The sequence below is a fragment of the Osmerus eperlanus genome, chromosome 9, assembly GCF_963692335.1.
Source record: "Osmerus eperlanus chromosome 9, fOsmEpe2.1, whole genome shotgun sequence".
Taxonomy (NCBI): Eukaryota; Metazoa; Chordata; class Actinopteri; order Osmeriformes; family Osmeridae; genus Osmerus; species Osmerus eperlanus.
The window spans coordinates 10466055-10489901 of record NC_085026.1 but is presented as its reverse complement, the minus strand read 5'-3'; the positions used below and the strand labels follow the sequence as shown (position 1 = coordinate 10489901).

The window sequence follows — 23847 nt, the reverse complement described above, 5'->3', positions numbered from 1 at the left end:
ATTCAGTTTGTGTCCAACTATTTTTAACTTTCATGAATGCCTAATGGTATCCAATAGTGTACGTTATAGTTGATGCAATACAATTTGATATCGCTTGCTTCATTTTTGGGATATAAGGATAATCTGTAAACACTACCACTATTTATTGTTGTTAGTCTTTACTGCCATCTTGAGGTCAATGTTTGTCATGAGCCATAACAATGTTCTTATGCTGGGAAAAGAACTATTTACCAAATGAAATTTAGAAAACAGCGTGCATTAATTTGGTATTTAAAGTTACAGTAAATGGGTTTAAAAATCAGTTTCAGCAAACAACCATGCACATATAAAGTCCCAGCGCTAATCATTGTGGTTTTATTTAAAAATGCATCATAATACGACGATTTAACTAAGCAAGGGTTTAACACATACGTTTAATAAATTGCATCGGTTGGCAGTATAGAAAGCCTAACAGTAATTGTGATTAGCTCTACACAATATGATTATTATAGACATAAAGTCTGAGTATAACATAATATATATCAATTGCCAATAAATGCATTACTTTTTCATGCTTATTTACACATTTGCATTTCATCCATATCAATCGTTTTATGACCCCTGCCCATGAAATCTGCTCCGAAAGCAGTTTCTGTATTCCTGACTACTATACGCGCACTACCACGTGGTGTGTGAGCAAGGAAAACAATACTATTACGTACTTTACGTAATTATGTTGCGTTTTGAAGGCCCAGGTGAGAGGAACTGGAAATAGTGTGGATTAATCCCTGTCCCTGACAGCAGAAGGAGGGAATGGAGGATAGGGTACTTCACGAGTTATGAGGACAAATTAAATTCAAGACGGCCACATAAAAACAATTTAATAGGTGAGCAACATTAAATGGTACTCAGATTGCATGTTGCTTACTAGTAACTATTTTTATCCGCACCGTATCGACAGACAAAATGCAACCGTGTCCTCGCCTTTAGCAGCGAGCAGAGCACGCAATAAGCTAACTTTGCACGTAGCTAGCTAACTGTTGTGTTGTTGTTGTGCATCGCCCATAGAACGTTACGCGGATAAGTAGCCGGTCTCTTTGCTTGTCTGTCAATCGTACGCACCATACAGTACACCAGTTCGCTTGTTTACCTAATACCTAGTATTTTCAGCCGTAGCTTGCTTTAATCCTTTACGTTCTGGTGGTGCTCGCGCTAATTTAGCATGCTCGCTTTAGTTGCACGCGTGGAAATTCAGATTTTGCCTTTCCTTAGTCGGAGATCACTTAATGTCTCACATAATCGATTGTGCCAGTTTATCGATTCCGTCGATTGTGAAAGTCTAGGTAGGTTAAAGTGTCAGCAATTCTACATATTTGCTGGTGTCAAATGTTTCAAACCACATCAAGTCAATATGAACGAGCGCGGTACTGTACTGGTAGCTAGTAGTAGTGGCGAGACGCAGCACTAAGTCAGCCGTGTTGTCATCGTAAAAGGCCAAGAAAGGGTCTAGTTGAGGCCTAAATTGAAAAGCTGCAAGTCAACTTGGAAGGTTTTTAAGCACGTAGTTTTCCATCAGTTTCTGCAATTAACACTGCAGTCAGAATCTTTGTACATCTTGTGCCTGTCAAATTGGTCTTATCATATTCCAGCAGGATTTGGTTGTATGTAGCCTATTTTGACTTATGATACTGCATGTTAGCAAGCATGCTAGCTAACTAACGTTAGCACAGTAGTCACAGCCAACAAAAGCAATTTTGTTAGCTAGCTATGCTAGCTATTGTTATTGTAGCTGTCACAGTAAAATATAATCTCTATTCCTGCTTAGACCTACTGCACACTATCAACCTCATTCATTAACACAAAAATGTATCCTAAGAGTTCACGTGGTAGAGTGAATTGTTTGCACAGATGTCATGTGGCACGGGTTGGTGTGCAGGATCTTACACATTGGCCACATATAAATGACACTGTGTCTTTGTGAAGCTCAGACGCAAAACAAAATGGCTGTAATCATGTAAGATCATGTAGACCACCAGTGTTTTATTTATTATATGTAATTTCTGGGTCATAGTCAGATGAAAAGCAGATATTTGCCTAAAGGCTTGTCCTAGATTCATCCATCAAAACCTGTTAGGCCATTACTTTTGGGTCACATCAGAGCAGAGAATAAAAAAGGTGCTTAATACTGTCTACGATGTTGAAATGAAATTGAGATTCACTCTTACAGCTTAGACTGTATCTATGCCCAAGTCCTACCTAAGGATGTAAGAAACCTCAATGAATATCTGAAACGGCGTGTCTCTCCTTTGCATTACCATTTCATTACACAAGTCAAGATTTGGATGAAACATGGTTTGCACAGACCACACAATTTGGCATCAGTGCTTACTTCATTCATTTACTAGGATACAAGCAGAGTAATAAGAGGGGAATCTAGAGTGTGTCAGACTCAGCAGCAGCTTTTCATCTGAGCCCAGTACAAAGTTATTTTGATATGATTTATCCTGGCCATATATGTTTCACTCCATTGAGTCATTGTGAGACAATTTGTTAACCAGCAGCAAATGTGAGCACTTCATGAAATTGAGGGCTTGTGCCGTGTGAGCTGAAATGACTTGCGGGATTGTTTGCAGCTGTGTTAGGCATTGGTGGTCAGAAGAAAGGTGTGGTCTTGACTTCTGGGTGGCAAAATAATTATTGGGGCAGATGTTACTGTATTTAATATGTGGATACCCCACTCCAAGCATTGACCTTCTCTAACTCTTAGCATTCAGATATTAATGTTCAAATGTTCTTGGTTCTCAGTCTGTTTGCAGGATAGGAACAGTCTCTCAGGCCCAGACACTGCCCATTATCAGCTGCCTAGAGGTAAGATGGGGTCCCCTGCTTCTTAATGAGATTCCGATAATGTTTTCAGTAAGTAGACCTAACCACATTTTCCTCTTTATGCGAGCAGCTCCTCCAGGTGATAGATGTGGGGCTGTATGAGCTGATTGTGGAAAATTGAACATGAAGCCCAGAATAACTTCTGCCTGGTCACTCAGAGAGTCTATGACCCTACCTGTGAGTTTATTTAATGTATTTTATGATACTATACTTGACTAGTTACTTCCATTCGTGTGACTTTCCCCTCACCCGGAAGGTTAACTAAATTGTGACTGCCTCTGTGGTACCTAGAGGGAGAGAAGGTGGCTTTAAAAAATATAATAATAATAATTCCAGATATTCTCTATTGCAATCTCTTTTCAACATTAAGCTTTATTGAAGGAGGTAGAAATGAGATAAAGAGTGGACAAGTGGAGGAACCCTACTCCCCCCTGCCCCAGCACCCCTCCTGACCGTGAAGCATGGCAGGCCTACAGCTGGTCACCCCCGCCTCCTCACCCATGGGGCCTTTCTTTGGTCTCCCTTGGCAACAGGAGGCCATCCACGACAACATCTACACGCCTAGGAAATATCAGGCATGGAATTAGGAGGGACTTCAACCATGAAATTGAAAACATCCGATGTGGTTTATAATGCCTTGTAGTCCTTATTTTCTTGATGTAGATTTCACCACAACAGTGACTTTTATGACAGCAGTGTGTCTAATGCTTTTCTGCCCTCCTAGGTTGAACTTCTTGAAGCAGCTCTAGAACACAATACTATTGTCTGCTTAAATACTGGCTCAGGGAAGACCTTTATTGCAGTACTCCTAACAAAGGAGCTCTCCCATCAAATTCGAGGAGACTTCCAAAAACATGGAAGGAAGACTGTTTTTTTGGTTAACGCAGGTAGGTCGAAGCTTTACCTACTTTGCCTTGTCATTGTCATACCACAGAACGATTTACTCACATTTGCTGGTTAGGCCTAAGTAGCTTTTCGGCGTCCTGTTGTGGTATGACTGCTTGCTCAAGATGTCACCTAATGCTGCTTGGAATTTGATTGTCTTAAGTTCACCTGTCGGAACGCAATGGCTATTACAGAAACATATGAGTCAGTGGCTGATCCTTTTCTCCCTCCCTGTCTATGGTACAGCAGCGTCAGTCATTCAGCAAGCAGCTACTGTTAGGACCCACTCTGATCTCCAAGTGGGAGAGTACACCAGCACGGAGAGGACCTTGGAATGGACAGATGAACGTTGGAGTCGAGACATTGTCGAAAAGCAGGTGCATTCAGCCTTAAAAATTTATGTCCAAAAAATATAAGCATTTTTTTCAATAATTGCGAAGTTACCAGAATAGCGCATCATAGACATGGTGCAATAATATACTGAGTGCTGGTGTAGCTTTTTACAAATGTGAAGGTGGCTAGGCAGACAGCACTGTAGATTTATTTTTCACTTGACATTGTTGTGTTCCACTCCTCATCTTTCTCCTATCCTAATTTGTCATCTTTTCTTCTAGGTGTTGGTAATGACGTGTCATATCTTCCTGCATGTCCTGAAGAATGGAATCTTGCCACTATCAAAAATCAACCTGGTGGTGTTTGACGAATGTCACCTGGCAATCACGGACCATCCCTATCGGGAGATAATGAAGGTGAAATGACATAGTCTACCTATGCATTACCTTTGTAGCATGAGCGTGTCCGTCTATGCCTCCTGCTATATGAAAAGACGACAGGCATAGATGGATGAATAGTCATTATATCCGCCATGTTGGAAATTATAAGGTGTCAGTCCTTTTCCTATTGCCAATGCACTTGTATCCATTGTTCAATATTAAACATATTAAAGCATGTTTTTCCCTACTTGTCAAAGTATGAATATAGCAGGCCAATTGCCTTTGACGGACATCTATTGTTTGATTACAAAAGACCATGGCTGGCCAGGCCAGACTAGTTATTGTAGGTTACGAGGAGGACCTTGAGATTGAGCATTAAACAGCCAGACACTGATGCATGTCGTCCACACCATTACGCATATAGGTGTTTTGCATTGACTGAACCTCGCCCTCCCTGTATCTTTCAGCTATGTGAGGGCTGTCCGTGCAGCCCTCGGATCCTGGGTCTCACCGCTTCCATTCTAAATGGCAAGTGTGACCCATCTGAACTAGAGCAGAAAATCCAGAACCTGGAGCGCATCCTGAGGAGCAACGCTGAGACTGCCACAGACCTCGTAGTCCTGGACCGGTACGTACACCTCAACATCAACACATGTTCATGTCGGAAATGCACCATTGCTTCTCTTGGCATTCGGAAATATTCCAAATCGATGCGGTTATTGAAACGAGGCGTTGGTGGAGTCACGATGAACTTCGACACTGACAGGATATATGCCGCAAGATGCCTTCTCGTTGTGAGAGAACCGTGTTTTTATGTGTGTGTCAAAGTATTCCGTATGTGTGTGTGTGTACCAGATATGCATCCCAGCCCAGAGAGGTGGTGCTGGATTGTGGACCTTACCTGGACAAGAGTGGCCTGTCGGAGCGTCTGCTGGGAGAGCTGGATGAGGCTATCCACTTCCTCAACGACTGCAACATACCTGTGGCCAGGGAGGACAGAGACCCCACATTCATCTCCAAACAGGTACGTGAGTCTTGCAGAAATGAATAAAGCTACATCTACCTTTTGAGTATCTGACTTCCCTGACAATTTAACAGCAGATGTTCATGAAGCTTACCATTTTAAGAATGAGGGCTAAGCCTTACCAGGAGAGAGAAACCTCATTGGTCGAAAAGGAAGATTTGAGTTCTTTCCGAATGAGGAATCCAGCATAGAACACGTAGCAGCTATGAGTGATGTAAGTGCAGTACAATGGCACCTCTCGTTACTATGTCGATTAACGATGATGATGTCCCCTCAGGTGCTGAGCGACTGCCGGGCTGTGCTGCTGGTCTTGGGACCATGGTGCGCAGACAAGGTGGCAGGCATCATGGTACGCGAGCTCCAGAAGTATATCAAGCACGAGCAAGAGGACCTCAACCGCAAGTTCTTGCTGTTCACCGACACCATCCTGCGCAAGGTGCACGCCCTCTGCGAGGAGCACTTCTCCCCTGCCTCGCTGGACCTCAAGTTTGTCACGCCCAAGGTATGGGTTCTGGCATTTATTGCCCCTTTTCCGATTAATTATTCATTTGTTTTTTGACAAAGTAGTTAAGGCAGCAGGCGGTTGCTTAGGCGGCCGCCTTAACTGAAAAGTGCTGCGGGGAAACCCTGTCATGTAATGTAATAACGTCTACATCCTTACTTCAAGGTGATCCGTCTACTGGAGATCCTCCACGAGTACAAACCTTTCGAACGGCAGCAGTTTGAGAGTGTGGAGTGGTACAACAACCGCAACCAGGACAACTATGTCTCCTGGAGCGACTCGGAGGATGAAGACGAGGATGAGGAGGTGGAGGTGAAGGAGAAGCCCGAGGCCAACTTTCCTTCTCCGTTCACCAACATCCTGTGCGGGATCATCTTTGTGGAGAGGCGCTACACAGCGGTTGTCTTAAATCGGTATGTTTGAGGAGTGAGGAGGATTGACATAGATCTAGTTCCCTTATTTTGCCTCGGAGTGACAGCTTTAGCGGAATTAAAAGCTAGGCGTTGCTGTTTGAGCTGTAGGATTGATCGTCCTCAATGGGCTTTGCCACCAGTGTTATGGAGCTGCTGTGCAAAGCTTGCAGGTGCTTCTTCAAATTAGAAGTAGAGCTCCTTGCAGCTGACACACACTAAGGCACGAATTGCATTTCATTGTGATGTTCTTGCCCCTTTCACCCACAAATTCTAAATAATACTTCCATGCCGTAAAGGCTGTCCTTTCTGCCATCTCGCTAGCTAAGCTATACATGCATACGACCTGCCAAGAAGTAGGAAAGAAAGGGGATTTTTTTTTCTTTTTTCGCTTTACCCCTAACACTGGTCTTTACATAATGCTATTTTGTTTATTAACAAATAGTAAGTTCCATTTTACTAGTTACACCGTCCTTACAAGTCAAAAAATGCATTAAAGCTCAGACGTTTTTCTTCATGACACTGGCTATCTCTCTCAGGCTGATCAAGGAGGCAGGAAAGCAGGACCCAGAGCTGGCCTACATCAGCAGCAACTTCATCACTGGCCACAGCATCGGCAAGAACCAGCCCCGAAACAAGCAGATGGAGGTGGAGTTCAGGAAGCAGGAGGAAGTAAGACCTGAACGTGTATTGTTATGCTTCTGGCATCCCTTATTTATGTGTCGTTGAGATGCAGATATCAGAATGGTAGACCAATTGTGTCTGTTTGGTCTGGCCCTTTTTTCATGGGGATTTCTCAGGTCCTCCGCAAATTCCGGGCACACGAAACCAACCTGCTTATCGCCACCAGCATTGTGGAGGAAGGGGTGGATATCCCCAAGTGCAACCTGGTGGTCCGCTTCGACCTGCCCACTGAGTACAGGTCCTATGTGCAGTCTAAAGGCCGAGCCAGAGCTCCTGTCTCCAACTACATCATGCTGGCTGACAGCGAGAGGACAAAAACCTTTGAGGAGGACCTCAAGACCTATAAGGCCATAGAAAAGGTACATCTGAGGGACTGTTCCTTAGGCCCCATGTCTACTAAAACCCAGTGTCCCAGGTTTGGATTGGAATTGGGAGTCAGGTGGCTGAGCGGTTAGAGAATCAGGCTAGTAACCAGAAGGTCGCTGGTTCGATTCCCGGCCATGCCACATGACGTTGTGTCCTTGGGCAAGGCACTTCACCCTACTTGCCTCAGGGGAATGTCCCTGTACTTACTGTAAGTCGCTCTGGATAAGAGCGTCTGCTAAATGACTAAATGTAAATGTAATTGACTCTCAACCTTCAGTTTAAAGCGTCACAGGTTTATGGTCACTAAGGGTTCACAAAGTTGAGGGGACTGTCCTCATTAGCACAATGGCCCTGATGAACATGTATGTCTTCTTTGTCCAGATCCTGAGGAACAAGTGCTCCAAGTCTGCAGAAGCGAGTGACTTTGAGGTGGAGCAAGTGCTGGACGATGACAACATTCTTCCACCCTATGTGCTACGTTCAGAGGATGGAGGCCCCAGAGTGACTATCAACACAGCCATTGGGCACATCAACAGGTATTTGCTACCTCAACTCCCAGCACGCTCCCAACACTGACCATGTTGGCTCTTGCAAGTATATTTCCTCGGGTTCTTTTCAAAATAATCTTCAACTTAAAATGTTCAATCTTCAGAAGCAGATGGTAATTGTTCGGGAAAAAAGCGTGTCACTTCAGCGGGGATTTCACCAGCCTTCCGCTCTTGATAGTGTAATAAAATTTTCCCAACAGGTACTGTGCCCGACTACCAAGTGACCCATTCACCCACCTGGCACCCAAGTGCAAGACGGCGGAGCTCAAGGATGGACGCTACCAGTCCACTCTCTACCTGCCTATCAACTCCCCTCTGAGAGTGCCTGTCAAGGTAGGGGAGCACCATGATGTACATCCAGTTGAGATTATTTTCAGACCTGATAACATGGTCATTTGAAAAAGTATCGATGTTGTTGTTTGAATGCTAATGTAGTCATTTTCCTCATGACAGGGGCCAATAATGAATTGTGGCAGACTTGCAGAGAAAGCAGTTGCACTTCTATGTTGCGAGAAGCTTCACAAAATAGGTACAAATCAACGGAAGATATTTGAGAGGTCATCCTCTAGGCTTCTGTGAAAGTTATTCAGCAGCATCATTCTCTCCTCCACCAGGGGAGCTGGATGACCACCTGATGCCGGTGGGGAAGGAGACGGTGAAGTACGAGGAGGAGCTGGACCTCCATGATGAAGAAGAGACCAGTGTCCCAGGCCGTCCGGGTTCCACCAAAAGGAGGCAGTGCTACCCCAAAGCCGTACGTCATTTTATTGATTCATTGAACCACTTCAGAGGGTTCCAGAACGACCCAACAATTTGATATGAAATGTCAATAGGCCCGCTAATGAGAAGATGGACAGCTCCATCCCCACCTAAAAACCCAACTTTTTAACAGAGCCTTTGGCTGATTGACTCTTTTATTCCCTCCTATTTTCTTTGTTGTTCTATTACATTTACATTTAATCATTTAGCAGATGCTTTTATCCAAAGCGACTTCCAAGGGTTCTACATGATTTTTTGTGCCCTTTCTTGTTTTTAACCTGTAGCACTTTGGCATTTTATATAAATATAAAGTGCATTATAAATACTATTATTATTATTATTATCCCAAGAAGCTCATGGGGAATAGACTAAAAGGAGAACTTTCTCTCTTTCCCCAGATACCGGAGTGTCTACGGGACAGTTACCCTGTTCCAGCGCAGTCCTACTACCTGTACGTGATAGGCATGGTCCTTACCACCCCTCTCCCAGATGAGCTCAACTTCCGCAGGAGGAAGCTCTACCCCCCTGAGGACACTACAAGGTGCTTCGGCATCCTGACGGCCAAACCCATTCCTCGGGTAAGTAAACTAACCCCTCAGACTGTCAAGCTCAGCGCCAATTTACTTTGGATTTTATGTTTATAAGTTAACTGATATAGCAGGCATACCCATGTCACCATACCTACCTCTTCTCCTCCCAGATCCCCCACTTCCCAGTGTACACACGCTCGGGCGAGGTGACAATCTCCATTGAGCTGCAGAAGTTAGGTTTCACCCTCAGTGCGGCCCAGCTGGATCTCATCACGCGCCTGCACCAGTACATATTTTCCCACATCCTGCGGCTAGAGAAGCCAGCTCTGGAGTTTAGGCCCACGCAAGCGGACTCTGCTTACTGTGTCCTACCGCTCAACTATGGTTAGTGGAACACTTTGAAACAGGCAGTATGGAACCTCACTCTTCGCACCGGCGATCGGAGCTGAGCTTAATTTACTGCTCTCTGTCAAGTTTCAACCGATAACGATGCTTTCTCTCCTTCCAGTGGACGATTCCAATACTCTAGATTTGGACTTTAAGTTCATGGAGGACATTGAGAAGTCTGAGGCACGCATCGGCATTCCCACCACCCTGTACACCAAGCAGAACCCCTTCAGCTTCAAACTGGAGGACTACCAGGACGCTGTCATCATTCCAAGGTATACTTACTTGACACACGTTTGATATGGTGACGGACAGTGTATTGCTATGACATTTTCAGTACTTAACACGTTCGGATTAGTCAAGTAGTGCATCCACAAAATACTGATATATTTTGAAACCTACAAAAATAAATGTTAGTTTAGTTAGCCCTGACCACTTCTCCATTCAACCAGGTATCGCAACTTTGACCAGCCGCACCGCTTCTACGTGGCTGATGTGTACACGGACCTCACCCCGCTCAGCAAGTTCCCTTCACCAGAGTACGAGACGTTTGCAGAGTACTACAAAACCAAGTATAACCTGGACCTGTCCAACCTGAACCAGCCCCTCCTGGATGTCGACCACACCTCCTCCAGGTCAGACAGCAACAACAAAAAACACCAACATGGATGATAAGAATTGTCTTGCATTGTACACAAGACAAAAACATAAAATCTTCATCTACATTGTTGTTTGGTAGTATATTGTTCTTTGTTTTATTTGTTTTATTTCACGTATTAACTCGATTTGTGTGTGCTCGTGTCTTTGCAGACTGAACCTGTTAACCCCTCGTCACTTGAACCAAAAGGGAAAAGCCCTCCCTCTCAGCAGTGCTGAGAAGAGGAAGGCCAAATGGGAAAGTCTTCAAAACAAGCAGGTAGAAAAATCAAGTGAACGGTGTACATAAAAATAAATGTTTACACAATTACATGCCGGGGCGTTAACCTTCAATCTTTGTTTTTTGGGACCGTCTCAAAGATCCTGGTCCCAGAGCTGTGTGCCATCCACCCTATCCCTGCTTCCCTGTGGAGGAAGGCTGTGTGTCTGCCCAGTATCCTGTACCGCCTCCACTGCCTCCTGACCGCCGAGGAGCTCCGGGCTCAGACAGCCAGCGATGCCGGGGTGGGAGCCCAGACCTTGCCCCCTGACTTCAGGTACACCTGCTCAGTGTGGCTTGGAGCGCACGTCTTAGGATCTCTGGTGCTTAGTAGCTGGTCCTATTTACAGGTGTTACAGCATTATATTAGTTGTGCACCTCATTTGGTGTAAGTTGTTTCCTGGAGATTAAATCTTTTATTTTTTTACTGTGGGCTTTTTTGCGATCACTCGCATTGTATTTGTCAAAATCTAGGTATCCAAACTTGGACTTTGGCTGGAAAAGGTCGATCGACAGCAAGTCGTTCATTTCCTGTTCTGGTTCGTGTGCCGAGGACAGCGAGGATCACTGTAAACACCATACAACTGTAGCACCCGACTCACCTGATGCCCAGCAACCATGTAGTATCCACGCCTCCCCACCCAACCAGGGCTCTGACCCCTCTGAGGACTACAAATCCCACAATGCCGAGGGGTTGGAGACGGAGCCTGAAGACCAAAACTCCGCTTGCACCAGGAACCTCACTAACGGCACTGCCCTCGCTGGCGAAGACGGCGGCGGCCATGAAGCGCACCTTGACGGATGTGACAAGAATTGCCAACGCTCCCAGGCTGTCTTGCCGCTGGAGAGCCATGTAATGACACAAACCACTACCTCAGTTCCTGTGCAGCCCTCTCCCAGCACCGAGAACCAGAAATCAGTTCCTGCTCCCCAGCTCCAGAACCTGCCTCAACCCCAGGCCAGCGACGAATGTAGACCAGGGAGGACCTCAGAGCCCTGTGAGGGCCACAGACGTGTGAATAAACCTACCTCAGACGGCTGCCGCCTTGCAGCCAAGGGGCCTACCGCTTCCTCAGAACCTTCACCTGACCCCTCCTCGGCAGCAGACTCCCCCAAGACCCTGGGACCCAACCCGGGCCTCATCCTACAGGCCCTCACCCTGTCCAACGCCAGCGATGGCTTCAACTTGGAGCGCCTTGAGATGCTGGGCGACTCCTTCCTCAAGCATGCCATCACCACCTACCTGTTCTGCACCTATCCTGATGCGCACGAGGGGCGCCTGTCCTATATGAGGAGCAAGAAGGTAAAGAGCCTGTGTTTACTGGATTTACTCGTGACGGTTTGGGCTCTGGTGTTAATGTTTTTTGGTTTCTCTTTACAGTTTTAGTTGTTGTATTTGTCTTTTCAACGAACCTACACCATTAATCCTTCACTGTCAGGTGAGCAACTGTAATTTATACCGTCTGGGAAAGAAGAAGGGTCTCCCCAGCAGGATGGTGGTCTCCATATTTGACCCCCCAGTCAACTGGTTGCCCCCTGGCTACGTTGTCAACCAGGACAAGAGCAGCCCTGACAAGTGGGACTCTGATGAGGTACGCTTGTCTCTTCACTGGTGCAGCTTCCTTCCTCTGCAGTTGTTTGTGATTTGCATCACCGAGCCACTAGAGAGCAGGCTTCCTCCTTCCAATATCCATATCGCCATCATTCCTTTGAGCATGTAGTTCATAATGGATATTTCTTTTGAATTTTTGGGAGGTTTACTCCTTATATGCATCTTTACATGAGATGATTTTTTTTATGTAGTATTTATGCCCTCAACCTGTAGGATATCTATTTTGAGTTATGTGATAATTAAAAAAAAAGGTGCTGGAGATGTGTGTCAGAGTTTAGGTCAGCCACAGTTAGATACATCTAGGTTGGCTAGCCTGCATTTCCTTAAATTGTGCAAGTTTCTAAGGGAGACGTAATCCTCAGTATCAGGTCTCTTTCATTACAATATTAAATGTCAGAAACGTTGTCATTGATTTCTAATGAACATGCCTTAATGTCCCACCTGGTCAAGATCATGGAACATTAACGGTTATAAATGTAACATTCCATTCACCCGTCAGAGATTGTATTGCATTAGAGGAGTGAGTCATTGACTTGGATAGGCAGCGTCTCCTTACTCAAGCCCTGTTAACTGACCTAATGCTGCAGTTAGACTGAAATCCTGAGACTCTAATCTCCCCAATACCCAGTGAAATCCTTGACCGTGTCTTTAAAAGTCAAGGGCCCTGGATTATAGGGGTTTATCTTAATAATAAAACCATACATTTCAAGTTGTAATCTTTTCTATGTACCTCTCTGTGTCTTCTTCCTCTCCTCTTTTCACCCATTCGTTTTTTTCCACTGGCAATCATCATTTGTCATTCCTTTTCGCTTTCATCGGAAACTTTCTCTTGCCCTTTCCTCTCTGTACAATTTCCACCTTTCTTTTGCTTAATTTGCTCACTCCAAATTTCCATGTCTCTCTCCTTCCTCCTGTCAGGCCAAAGAGGACCCTCTGGCCAACGGAGCCGGCGAGGACTTCGAAGACGAGGAGGAGGAGGAAGCGGAGGAGCCTGAGGAGGATGAGGAGCTCATGTGGAAGGAGGAGGAGGAGCCCAAGGACGAGGTGAACATGGAGGACGACCTGGAGTACTACCATGAGCACATCAAGTTCATCGACAACATGCTCATGGGCTCAGGGGCCTTCGGCAAGAAGATCTCCCTCAGCACTTTCCCCCCCTCACCCACCCCGGCTGCCGCCTCCTCGCCGTCGCCGTCCCCCTCCCCTGCGGCCGACCCGCCCAGCGAGTGGAAGCCCCCTAAGAAGTCCCCACACCCCGCCGCTGCCCAGTACGCCTCGGACGCGGCCGCCGCCGGGGGAAGCGTCTCGGGCGGGGCGGAGGAGTTTGACTACAGCTCGTGGGATGCCATGTGCTACCTGGACCCCAGCAAGGCGGGCGAGGAGGACGACTTTGTGGTGGGATTCTGGAACCCCTCGGAGGAGAACTGCGGGGCGGAGCTGGGCAAGCAGTCCATCTCGTACGACCTCCACACGGAGCAGTGCATCGCCGACAAGAGCATAGCCGACTGCGTGGAGGCGCTGCTGGGGTGCTACCTCACCAGCTGTGGAGAGAGAGCCGCCCAGATGTTCCTCTGCTCCCTCGGACTCAAGGTGAGGCATTCTAACATGGCCTCTGCTCTGTTGTGCGGCTGCTTTACCTGACATGAAAGAACTGCAATCCCTGACTGTGCCAAATTTTCAGATTCTAAAATAGAGCATTTTGTTAACTTTTGGGTGTTCAATGGAAATGTTTCATTCATTTTGAACAGGTGTTGCCAGTAGAGAGGAAAAGCCAAAAGAGTGTAAGTGAGGTCATGACTGCCCTGACCCCGACCCTTGACCTCCACTACGGCTGGCTGAAGATTCCACCTCGTTGCATGTTTGACCACCCTGACGCGGAGCGCACCCTAAACCACCTCATCTCCGGGTTTGAGAACTTTGAGAGGAAGATCAACTACACCTTCCAGAACAAGGCCTACCTGCTGCAGGCTTTCACTCACGCCTCCTACCATTACAATACCATTACAGGTGAGTCCAAGAACGGCAAGCACCTATAATCAGAGGTAATATTGGGGATATTACATTGCATCAACCTTGTGGACCTGGTCAGGTGCTGTTAGTGCCTTTCGTATGCTTTATTTTGTCTAACTGATCAACAACTCGGTGTTCTTATAGCTGACAACACATTTTCTGGTTTTTCCTCCCGTTCCCAGATTGTTACCAGCGGCTTGAGTTTCTTGGCGATGCAATCCTAGACTACCTCATAACTAAGCACCTTTATGAAGACCCGCGCCAGCACTCACCCGGCGTGCTCACGGACCTGCGCTCTGCGCTCGTCAACAACACCATCTTCGCCTCGCTGGCCGTCAAGTATGACTACCACAAGTACTTCAAGGCCGTCTCACCGGAGCTGTTCCACGTCATTGACGACTTTGTGCAATTCCAGCTGGAGAAGAACGAGATGCAAGGCATGGACTCTGAGGTGTGTGGCCGGCTTACTGTTCAGTTGTTGAAGTTGTCCATGTTATTCAGCACGCAGTCTCCTACATCTGATCATCACTTGTTTCCCAGCAGACACAGTGTCAGTGCTGATTTAAGATCTCTGCCACAATGTTCTTTTGAGTTTTGGGATTAATTTTACACATTTTCAAACGGCATGTCCCAAGACATTGGCTGGCTGTTTTGGATTACGTAGATTTGAGGAAGAGATGCTGTTGGGCTGAATTAGTCTCCATGGCTGTCTTGGATCGTCTTATTCAACTAGAGTTTGTTTTATGCCTAAGTATTAGACTTAGTAACTGTTGAACAGAAAAGGGGAACATTTATAGTTAACTGGACTCAATTGTAGTGTGGTCGTTCGAGGTATTAAAGCCATAGGATGTTGTATTGGCTTGTTTGTGTAAAGGATGTGAGACTTCCTGAGAAATCGATTTGTATATTTGACATTTTATTCACTTTCAAGACGCTTTTATCTAAAGCGACTTACAAATGGTAGAAGGTACAGCAGAAGATCAAGGATCAGAAGTGCATACTTCTACAGTATTTCGGTGGTCAAAGTCAAGAAACAGTTTGTAGCCCATTTTCTAGCTTCATCAGAAAGTAACCTCAGCTACCAAGCACGGTGAACAGGAGGTTGCAATAGTAACATCATCAAATGTATCCATGTTGTCTTCCCTTTTTACTCACAGAATTCATTTGACACTAAATGGACACATGAATAGGCTGGGTTAAAATTCCTAGCATTATTTCTTTGACTTGAACAACATTTTGTCTTGGAAGCCAAGTTGTTTTACACCATCCCCTTGAGGACATCTTCACCACTAACAAATCAATTTGTGTTTTGTCTCCTTTTTTTTACCTCACTCAGCTTCGCCGCTCAGAGGAAGATGAGGAGAAAGAGGAGGACATTGAGGTCCCAAAGGCCATGGGGGATATCTTCGAGTCGCTAGCCGGAGCAATTTACATGGATAGCAGGATGTCACTTGAGACGGTGTGGCAAGTGTATTATCCAATGATGAGGCCACTTATAGGTAAGGAAAACTAGACGCGGAGACAAACTGCACCACTATTTTATTTTTCTTGTCTTTGATTGTTCGGCGGTTCATGCAGGGAGGCCCACCATATTTTTGCAATGTGCAAATGTTCTCATATTATTCATATCACATGTCCTGGTGGCACCCCGGCAAGAAGTTTAAGAGATGAGGGAGTCATATTCTAAAGTTCTCCTTCCCCTCGCAGAGAAATTCTCAGCAAACGTCCCCCGCTCTCCGGTGCGAGAGCTGTTGGAGATGGAGCCGGAGACGGCAAAGTTCAGGTGGGAACATGTCAACCGCTGTGTCCTTCAGCTTCTCCTCTTGAATCAGAATGTACTTTCAAATAACACTGATGCTGCTCACATCCCCATATTAGCATAGGTATTCATTTTCAGGCTTTTAAAATGTAGTTGTGCTGTATTTTTGTGCGTTTATCGATTGATTAAATCCATACATTAATCAATCGACTTGGGTGCTGCTGTCAGCCAATCCATGCCGGTCCGTGTAAGTGCTCACCTTCGGTTCTAACCCTGCTTTCCATGTCCTCTCAGTCCTGCGGAGCGGACGTACGACGGCAAGGTCCGGGTTACGGTGGAGGTCGTGGGCAAGGGCAAGTTCAAAGGTGTGGGTCGCAGCTACCGCATCGCCAAGTCCGCCGCTGCTCGACGAGCACTGCGCAGCCTGAAAGCCAACCAACCTCAGGTCCAGAACAACTGAGCTTCTTTCTCGTGCTAGCTAATCCAACGTTGCTAGCGTCCTAGCTACAGACAATAGAAACCTAACGCTTTTGCTAGCAATCACATAATTAAACCCTGTATCTTCTGCCCACAATGGCACAACCAAGGCAGCCAGGGAACACTGGGGGACAACTAGACACGCGGGCCGACACCACAGCGGATTTCACATTGGACTTTTTGTTTTCTTTTTTTTTGCGCAAACACAATCCTTACTTTCCCTCTCTCTTCTGCTTTGTGTAATCACAAGAGTGCTTTATTAACGTTTAGCAAAGTGTTAAAAAAAAAAAAAAAGGTCAGGTGTCGTTTTGTCTTTCTCACTGTTCTTTTTTTATGTTTGTTTAACCTTTGCTTTGTGTCAGTGAGATGTGAGGCTAATGCGTATTACATGTAGTGTTAGTTTGTACATAGTTCAAATCAAAGGTGTAAAACAAAGAGAGAGAAAACAATACGCTAAACCCCTCAGCCTGTGCACTAGTGGCAGTTTTACTCGCTGTGGCAGGCGGGACTAACGGATAGACACCACCAGGGCAGGACCAGTGTTGTCACCTCTGTTGGAAAAAAGAACGAAAAAACAAAAATCTGTCTTGATGGTGTTCTTAATAATTTTTGCACTTATTCCATTAGGGTCTGTTATGTGGAGAATTGTGTGGTCAAATGAACACCAAAATCATATGCGTAGCGATATATATATATAGAACAATTTATTATTCTATTCTCTGCCTTACTTGCTAAGGCCCTCCCTCATATCCTGAGAAATGGATAGGAATTCAACATTCCCAGTTACTGTAAATTCAAAGTTTTTAACAGCACTCGAGGATGCATGTTTGTGTAACTTATGTATTAACCATGGCAACTGAATGGCTTATATATAAACGAAAAGAATCTATCAATATATCTAAAGAGAAAGAGATATTAAATGTTTATTATGGCATAAGTCATCCCCTTGGTTCCAGCAAAATGTATTTCGATACCAAGAATGGGCATGTTCCTTTTGACAGTCATTTTCAAGCATTTAGATGTTGTTTTCATTTTTTTTCTTTTCATTTACTGAATCATTGGGTTTTGGTAGTACACACATAAGAGGAAAACATATCACCCAAGCAATATGCTGAATATTTTATATGAATTGGATACTTCTGTATGACACGGAGCACCTTTTTAAATACAGTCATTAGGAGCTGCAAGGTAATAATCCAACCAACTCTTTTCTCACATCCATCACTTACCAAAGCTATAGCAGATGTGACACTACAGGGTTGCACATGTGAAGTCAGTTCTAAGGGATACGGATACCAGCCTTGGTTTTTATTTAAATTTTAGTTCAAACACCTTTTGTGGACGGCTTCTTGCCTAAATGTTTTTTTTTCTCCTTCCCCTCCTTGTATCAATCAGCCCTTTTCACTTGAATACCTCAGTTAATTGCATGCTTTTTTTTGGTGCTATGTTTTTTGTATTAAGCTTGAATTTCTCATCTTTTTGCACTGTAACTATAATACCTCTTTATTTGACCTTTTAAAATCTGTTGTTGGTTGTCCTGTTCTATCAGCCATCCTGCTTTAGAGGTGAGCTGTGTTCCCCCCCTTCCACCTACCCTGACCCATCCTCCCTGGATTGAATGCTTGAAGATTTGGGGTTGACACCAAGGGTATTCTCCAAACATAAGCCTAAGCAAACGCATATCTTTTTATATATATACATACACACATATAACGCATTCATAATAACCAATGGTCTGAAGGGTCCTTTCATTGCCTGTAGAGAAACAGATTGCACTCTAAATTGCATATATAACTTTTGGAAGATAATTTAATTTGAATTCTCTCATACCACTCTGAATTTCTTTCCCTCTGCATTCCTTGTGTAGCCTACCAGCGGTTGGTTACCAACCAGGTGTGGTTACCAGCGCTGAAACAATCCTATACTCTTGTTGCCCCAAAACATCGGGTGAAGCTACATCACTTGTATCTTCCACATTGTCTAAACGAGGAACCAGACTTTTATTGGTAGTCCTTAAGGTCCGTTCATTTCAGACTCCTGTTAAGGATTGTACAGTATTTGAACACAATATATATATTTATTGTATACTTTTAAGCTATGTGTTAGTATGGCTGACAAATGTATGGTAAAGCCATCAAATCCCACTGTAGGTGCTACTACCTCAGAAGATACTGCACTCTGATCAATGCCAGTCACTATGTCTTATTTCATTATATAAACAAGAATGAACTATACTTATTTCTGGAAATGCCTGCAATTTGACTAATAGCTATGTTAGGGGCAAATACTGTAGTCTTTTTACTGTGATATACGTACCTTTTAAAACCAAGATATACATGAACATAGAACATCTATTGAAACACAAGACAATGCTTTGCACTCAACATTCCCAGAGTAAACTTTTATCAATTTGATATTATATATTTTTGTCAACTGAAGGAGTGCAAGCTGAGACAGTGCCTTTGGACTTAGTATAATTATAATCATGCTACAGCCAGAAAGTAGCTACAGCTGTGCTGTTTGTTCATTTTGAGTGTGTGAATTTATTACAATTAATTTGTCTCTTTCACATTAAATATTCATTTACATAGTCAGACTTCCAAAAGGTAGAAACTGTTGAAAGTTAACATAAGTATCACAAGTGCTAACTTAGAAGTTACTTACTTTGAGCTCCCTTTCAGTTCCTCTGAAATGCTTAAGCTGTGAAATAGAGTGCAATCTGGGATTCATTGTCAAGCATGAGTGTGATCCTGGCGGACCTAGGAATTTTAACACAGTTTGGGCTATATGTTGGGGTGTTATCTAATTAACACACTATAAGAACTGGTTTGACATTAATTTAATATCATGTCATTCGGTTTTGTTTTCATGGAATTCTCTTGGCCTCAAGCTGAACTTTATTGAAATGTGGACTACACTCAAGTTAATGTGAAATCGCTCATACAGTGCCACACCCATTGTCATTTGTTCGATAAAAATAAGGATATTCTCATAATTACAAAAAGAATTGATCTAGCAACATGAAATTTCTGCAACCTCAGTGTTGAATTGTCTTTGGCAGTTAACTTGTAAAGGTAGTCCTCTATGGTTTGCTGCACACTTTTCTTACTGGCAGAGTTTTCTTTTTTTTATTGCTTTATTTTATTTTGTACATGTAGCACAATTGAGCATTGCACTTGGGCGCCATACGTTACCTCATGTCAGAGAGTGAAAGAGTGAGATTAAAAAGTGTATATGATATGTCGTTACGTTGAGGAAGTAAAAACAATACAGATACAAAAATAAAATATGAATAATTAAAAAAAAATTGGTTCAGGCTTTGCTGCTGTTCAATAGCTGGTATTTTACAATTGTATTTAGGAGAAGAAATGATCTGACGAAAGATACATTGTGCCTGCAGGTTATCTGATGAATACACTGTAGTAAATAAATGTAGAGATCTCTGTGATTTGGGGCTCAATGTATGTATTGTGTATACATTGATGTTCTGCCTTAAATATGATTCGTTTTGAATATTGAATTGTAATGTAACCTTAGAAACGACCATGTCTTTGGACAGGCATGACTTGAATAATGTTTAGTCTATTATTTCACCCTCCAGATTCCAGTTAACTAGTTCCATATGGAATAGTGTATGTCTAGTAAAGAGGTTCCCCCCTCCCCCCTTGTGTATTTCACTTTGTGTTAGTATTTTGGTCTAATGAAACAATTTTCCAGCTCTTTGCATTGGTAAACAAGGGCTGATAAATTGGTTAAGGATGAAAGTGTACAGGCCATAAAGAAATGCCTTCTGATGACGAATGACATGAAATTACAGAAATCTAAATCGAATGCACTCTACAGCAGTAAGTTGCTCCAGCAAAGCCAGTGAGGACTCTCAACGATGACTTTAGGGCAAATGAACTTGGGTGACTGTCTTTGTTTCCATACAGCGGAACACCAGCAGATTGGAGCAGAATAGAATGGAACTGGATAGATGTAATGATTTCAGTATGGGGAATTATGGGCCATCACAACCTGCAGCTGAATTTTAAGGGACATTGACGAGAGAAAAAAAAATATATACTTCTCACTCATACTGTAATACTGTGCTGCAGTGGTTTGCAGTCTGCACCTTATGGATCACAAATACCTTTAATATTCTTTTGTTTTTTCCTTTTTGTAATTGTAGCCAAGTATATCTACAATAAAGTTATGGTATGGTCATTTTGGTGTTGATGTCCTCTTAGTTGGCTTAATCTCGATATGAAACATACAATAGAGTAAGTATTGTCTGTACATTCTTGTGCTGGAACCACAACATTCATTGACTTCATGGTTTGGACAACACCACCATTACAAGCTGTCTGTACCTACCATATTAGAGGTGTGTGTGGTGGTAGTGTGGGCTCAGCACTCGACACAGCCTCTTCTAGAGGCTGGTCACTTTATTGGCAACATGAGGGTTCACACAGAAACCCTGACCCCCTCTCTCATTACCTCACACCAAGGCTTACGAAATAGATGAAGCACATTTTAAGTGCATGTTTGCTTAAGTATACTTTTACACTCTCCCAGGCCTCTTTATAAGGTTAGTAATATCATTTTTGTGCTTATGCATTGCAGTAGTTTCCGAGAAGAGAAGATTTATAAACGCTTGCAAGGAGAGAAATGACTTCATGCTTACTGAACCAGCTTCAAACCAGGCATTTTGATCAATTTTATTGCTGCAAATGAATGGTACCAAGTCCAAGGAACACATCTGACGTTTACTCTTAATATTTGGTATATTACGTCATGGTTGCATTTAAAGTGTCTTCATTAAATGTATTATTCAACCATTATGAAGAGAAACATGTACTGTTCTCATATGTTAGGATATCCTGAGAAATGTCTTCAACCCCAGTGATTACATTAAATTCAATCAGACTTTGTTGTCTTACATGTTAACAAATGTAAGTAGTTGTTTGTGTTGAATGGAAAAAGACTGCATGGAGTGGGTAGGGGAAAGGGGAAAATATGTTGGATTATTTAGGATTATAATTAGGGGTGGGGGGAAAACATCGATTCACATATGAATCGCGATTCAGTCTTCTAGCGATTCACGTTGATTCACGAATTTCAAAAATTCAAAAACCAGAAGAAAGCAGGGCTCCCCTGTTAACTCACTGGGTTAGTGTGCATGCTCTGAAAGCTGGGGCAGTACTGCAACAACCTGGGTTCAAATCCAGCCTTCACCCTTTTCTTTCTTTCTTATTTACATTTAGTCATTTAGCAGACGCTCTTATCCAGAGCGACTTACAGTAAGTACAGGGACATTCCCCCGAAGCAAGTAGGGTGAAGTGCCTTGCCCAAGGACACAACGTCATTTTTCACGGCCGGGAATCAAACTGGCAACCTTCAGATTACTAGCCCGATTCCCTAACCGCTCAGCCATCGGACTCCCTTTTCCATTTTTTTTCCTGTCACACTTAAATTAACTGTCCAATACATCATGTCAAACACAATCCACAACTCAATACACTGAGGGAAATAACCATACAACTTGTCTTTTAAAGTTTTTTTTTATTATCTCTTTTAAATGATCTGACCAATAGAAGGGGTTTGATTCATGTAGCCTTCAGTCCTATTGGCTGGCCCACACAACCTCCTAATGGAGAGAGATGACTGCTGCTGAACCGTGTGTGTGTTTTGGGTGACAAACCCGACCACACCCTACCAGAGATGGTATAACAGGGTTGTATTGTAAAAGACGATTAGTTTTCTAAGCGTTGTCAGTGGTTCAGACTGTGTGTTTCGGCCTGGACTTACTGAGAATTCAAAACAACCAGCAGTGTGTGTGTGGCAACAGCCCACACCACAGCCATCTGAGATCTTTCTACAATCCCCATGGAAAAGAAACCATCGCAACACATCACAGTATAACAGCATTATTAGTTTTTTTTCAAAAGGGAGGGGGGGGGTGTGCCCTGACTAAACCACCCATTCAACCCTCCCCCCCCTCCCCATCAGCCTTCAATAAGTTGCTCAGACAACTCAATGTAAACTTAATATCAACTCAATATTGGGGTTTGTGAACTAACTCTGTAGACAATGTTTAGACAGGCCTTTCATGAACGTTCTTTATATGTATCAGCCAGGCTAGCAGTGTGACGGCAATGTGCTCTTCCCCCAACAAGAGGCTGGGCTCCTTAAGATCTCCACATCTATACTAGCACACTACCTAGTAAGTGGGGGGAGGGGATCGATTCACATATGAATCTCGATTCAGTCTTCTAGCGATTCACATAGATTCACAAATTTTCTAGTTGTTGGTTTTTCTAGTTTTATTTGTATGTAAGCATATATTGAATCAAAATTTGATTAAAAATCATGAATCGATTTTTAATCGAATCGTGACCCCAAGAATCGATTTGAATCGAATCGTGAGGTACCAAAAGATTCCCACCCCTATTTATAATACATTGGCAAATGTTTCTATTAAAATATGTTTCAGTATAGTACATGGACAATATGAGTTTAAATGTGAGGTTAGATGTGAAAATGTCCTCTTAATATGATATGTATGTGGTTAAACCTGAAGACAGTGGTCAGAGATAGCACACACAACGAATCTTATGTGTCCATCTAAACTTGAGGAAACAGTTGATGTGATTTAAGGTCAGATGATTTTCTGACACTGTATTCGTTTTATTTGTAAAAAATATCCAAGTATATCATGCTGAGGAAATTCAGTTCTCTGTCAGAACACTGACGTGACTCATACAGTGCAGTGGCCTACTGGCTAAAAGTGGTTACCGACTCCACAGCCCACCTCCATCACCAAACACACACAGTTGATTTTAACACATTTTTACCATACACCAATTTCTGTTGATCTCTCACTAAAAACCCATTGCAGGTTTGTCATCTGTCAGTGACACACAACCAGCATACCATAGTTTTTTCAGTGGCACGCTCTATATTGTCCTGCATGTGGTGAGGCCTATCATAGGTGACTGTTGATGATACGACACTACCGCAATTGTCAAAGGACAGAGGAGAGAATACAAGGTATACTATAGTCACTGATCTCCCCACACATCTGAAAAGTGTGTTTGAAGGAGAGAGAGAAAAAGAGATTAGAGGGGGGGATGAGAATAAATAATGAGCCCCTTAAGATTTGACTGCTCTGGGGCAGTCACAAGGGACATCTGAGCCTGTTGTATCTGAAGTAAATTTAGGGAAGCTTTGTTCCTAGCCCCTGTGAAATACTGCGGTGGATTAAATGTCTGTTTGCCTGTCCCGAACGTGTGTTTTCGGTACCGTTTCAATGTGTAATGCAAATGAGGGTTGGGTCCTGTTTGTCTACAAGGGCAGTGTGATTTTGTTGAAGGCCCGAGTGTGGGAATGAGAGGGTAATAGGGACTTATTACCTGTGT

At 43.7% G+C, this 23847-nt stretch overlaps 1 protein-coding gene across 1 annotated transcript; it reads left to right on the top strand.

Annotated features, from left to right (window-relative positions):
• Nucleotides 1-729: 729 nt before the first annotated feature.
• dicer1 (dicer 1, ribonuclease type III) lies at nucleotides 730-20653 on the top strand. Its single transcript, XM_062469727.1, has 31 exons — nucleotides 730-866; nucleotides 2785-2847; nucleotides 2936-3042; nucleotides 3236-3440; nucleotides 3590-3752; nucleotides 3997-4127; nucleotides 4365-4499; nucleotides 4931-5091; nucleotides 5319-5487; nucleotides 5765-5989; nucleotides 6155-6402; nucleotides 6939-7071; nucleotides 7200-7442; nucleotides 7831-7985; nucleotides 8198-8330; nucleotides 8451-8526; nucleotides 8612-8751; nucleotides 9155-9334; nucleotides 9457-9670; nucleotides 9795-9948; nucleotides 10126-10308; nucleotides 10484-10589; nucleotides 10691-10866; nucleotides 11064-11892; nucleotides 12029-12181; nucleotides 13120-13791; nucleotides 13950-14208; nucleotides 14394-14662; nucleotides 15548-15710; nucleotides 15919-15994; nucleotides 16265-20653. Exons 4-31 carry the CDS (start codon nucleotides 3327-3329, stop codon nucleotides 16428-16430), a joined length of 5826 nt encoding a protein of 1941 aa, XP_062325711.1. The 5' UTR covers nucleotides 730-866; nucleotides 2785-2847; nucleotides 2936-3042; nucleotides 3236-3326; the 3' UTR covers nucleotides 16431-20653.
• Nucleotides 20654-23847: the final 3194 nt, after the last annotated feature.

Bases quoted from the DNA above. Each gene is read 5' to 3' on its own strand.
- dicer1 (XM_062469727.1), top strand. From the start codon at position 3,327: ATGGCAGGCCTACAGCTGGTCACCCCCGCCTCCTCACCCATGGGGCCT. The intron at 3,441-3,589 runs GCATGGAATTAG...CTGCCCTCCTAG, and splicing joins ACACGCCTAGGAAATATCAG to GTTGAACTTCTTGAAGCAGC. The intron at 3,753-3,996 runs GTAGGTCGAAGC...TCTATGGTACAG, and splicing joins TGTTTTTTTGGTTAACGCAG to CAGCGTCAGTCATTCAGCAA.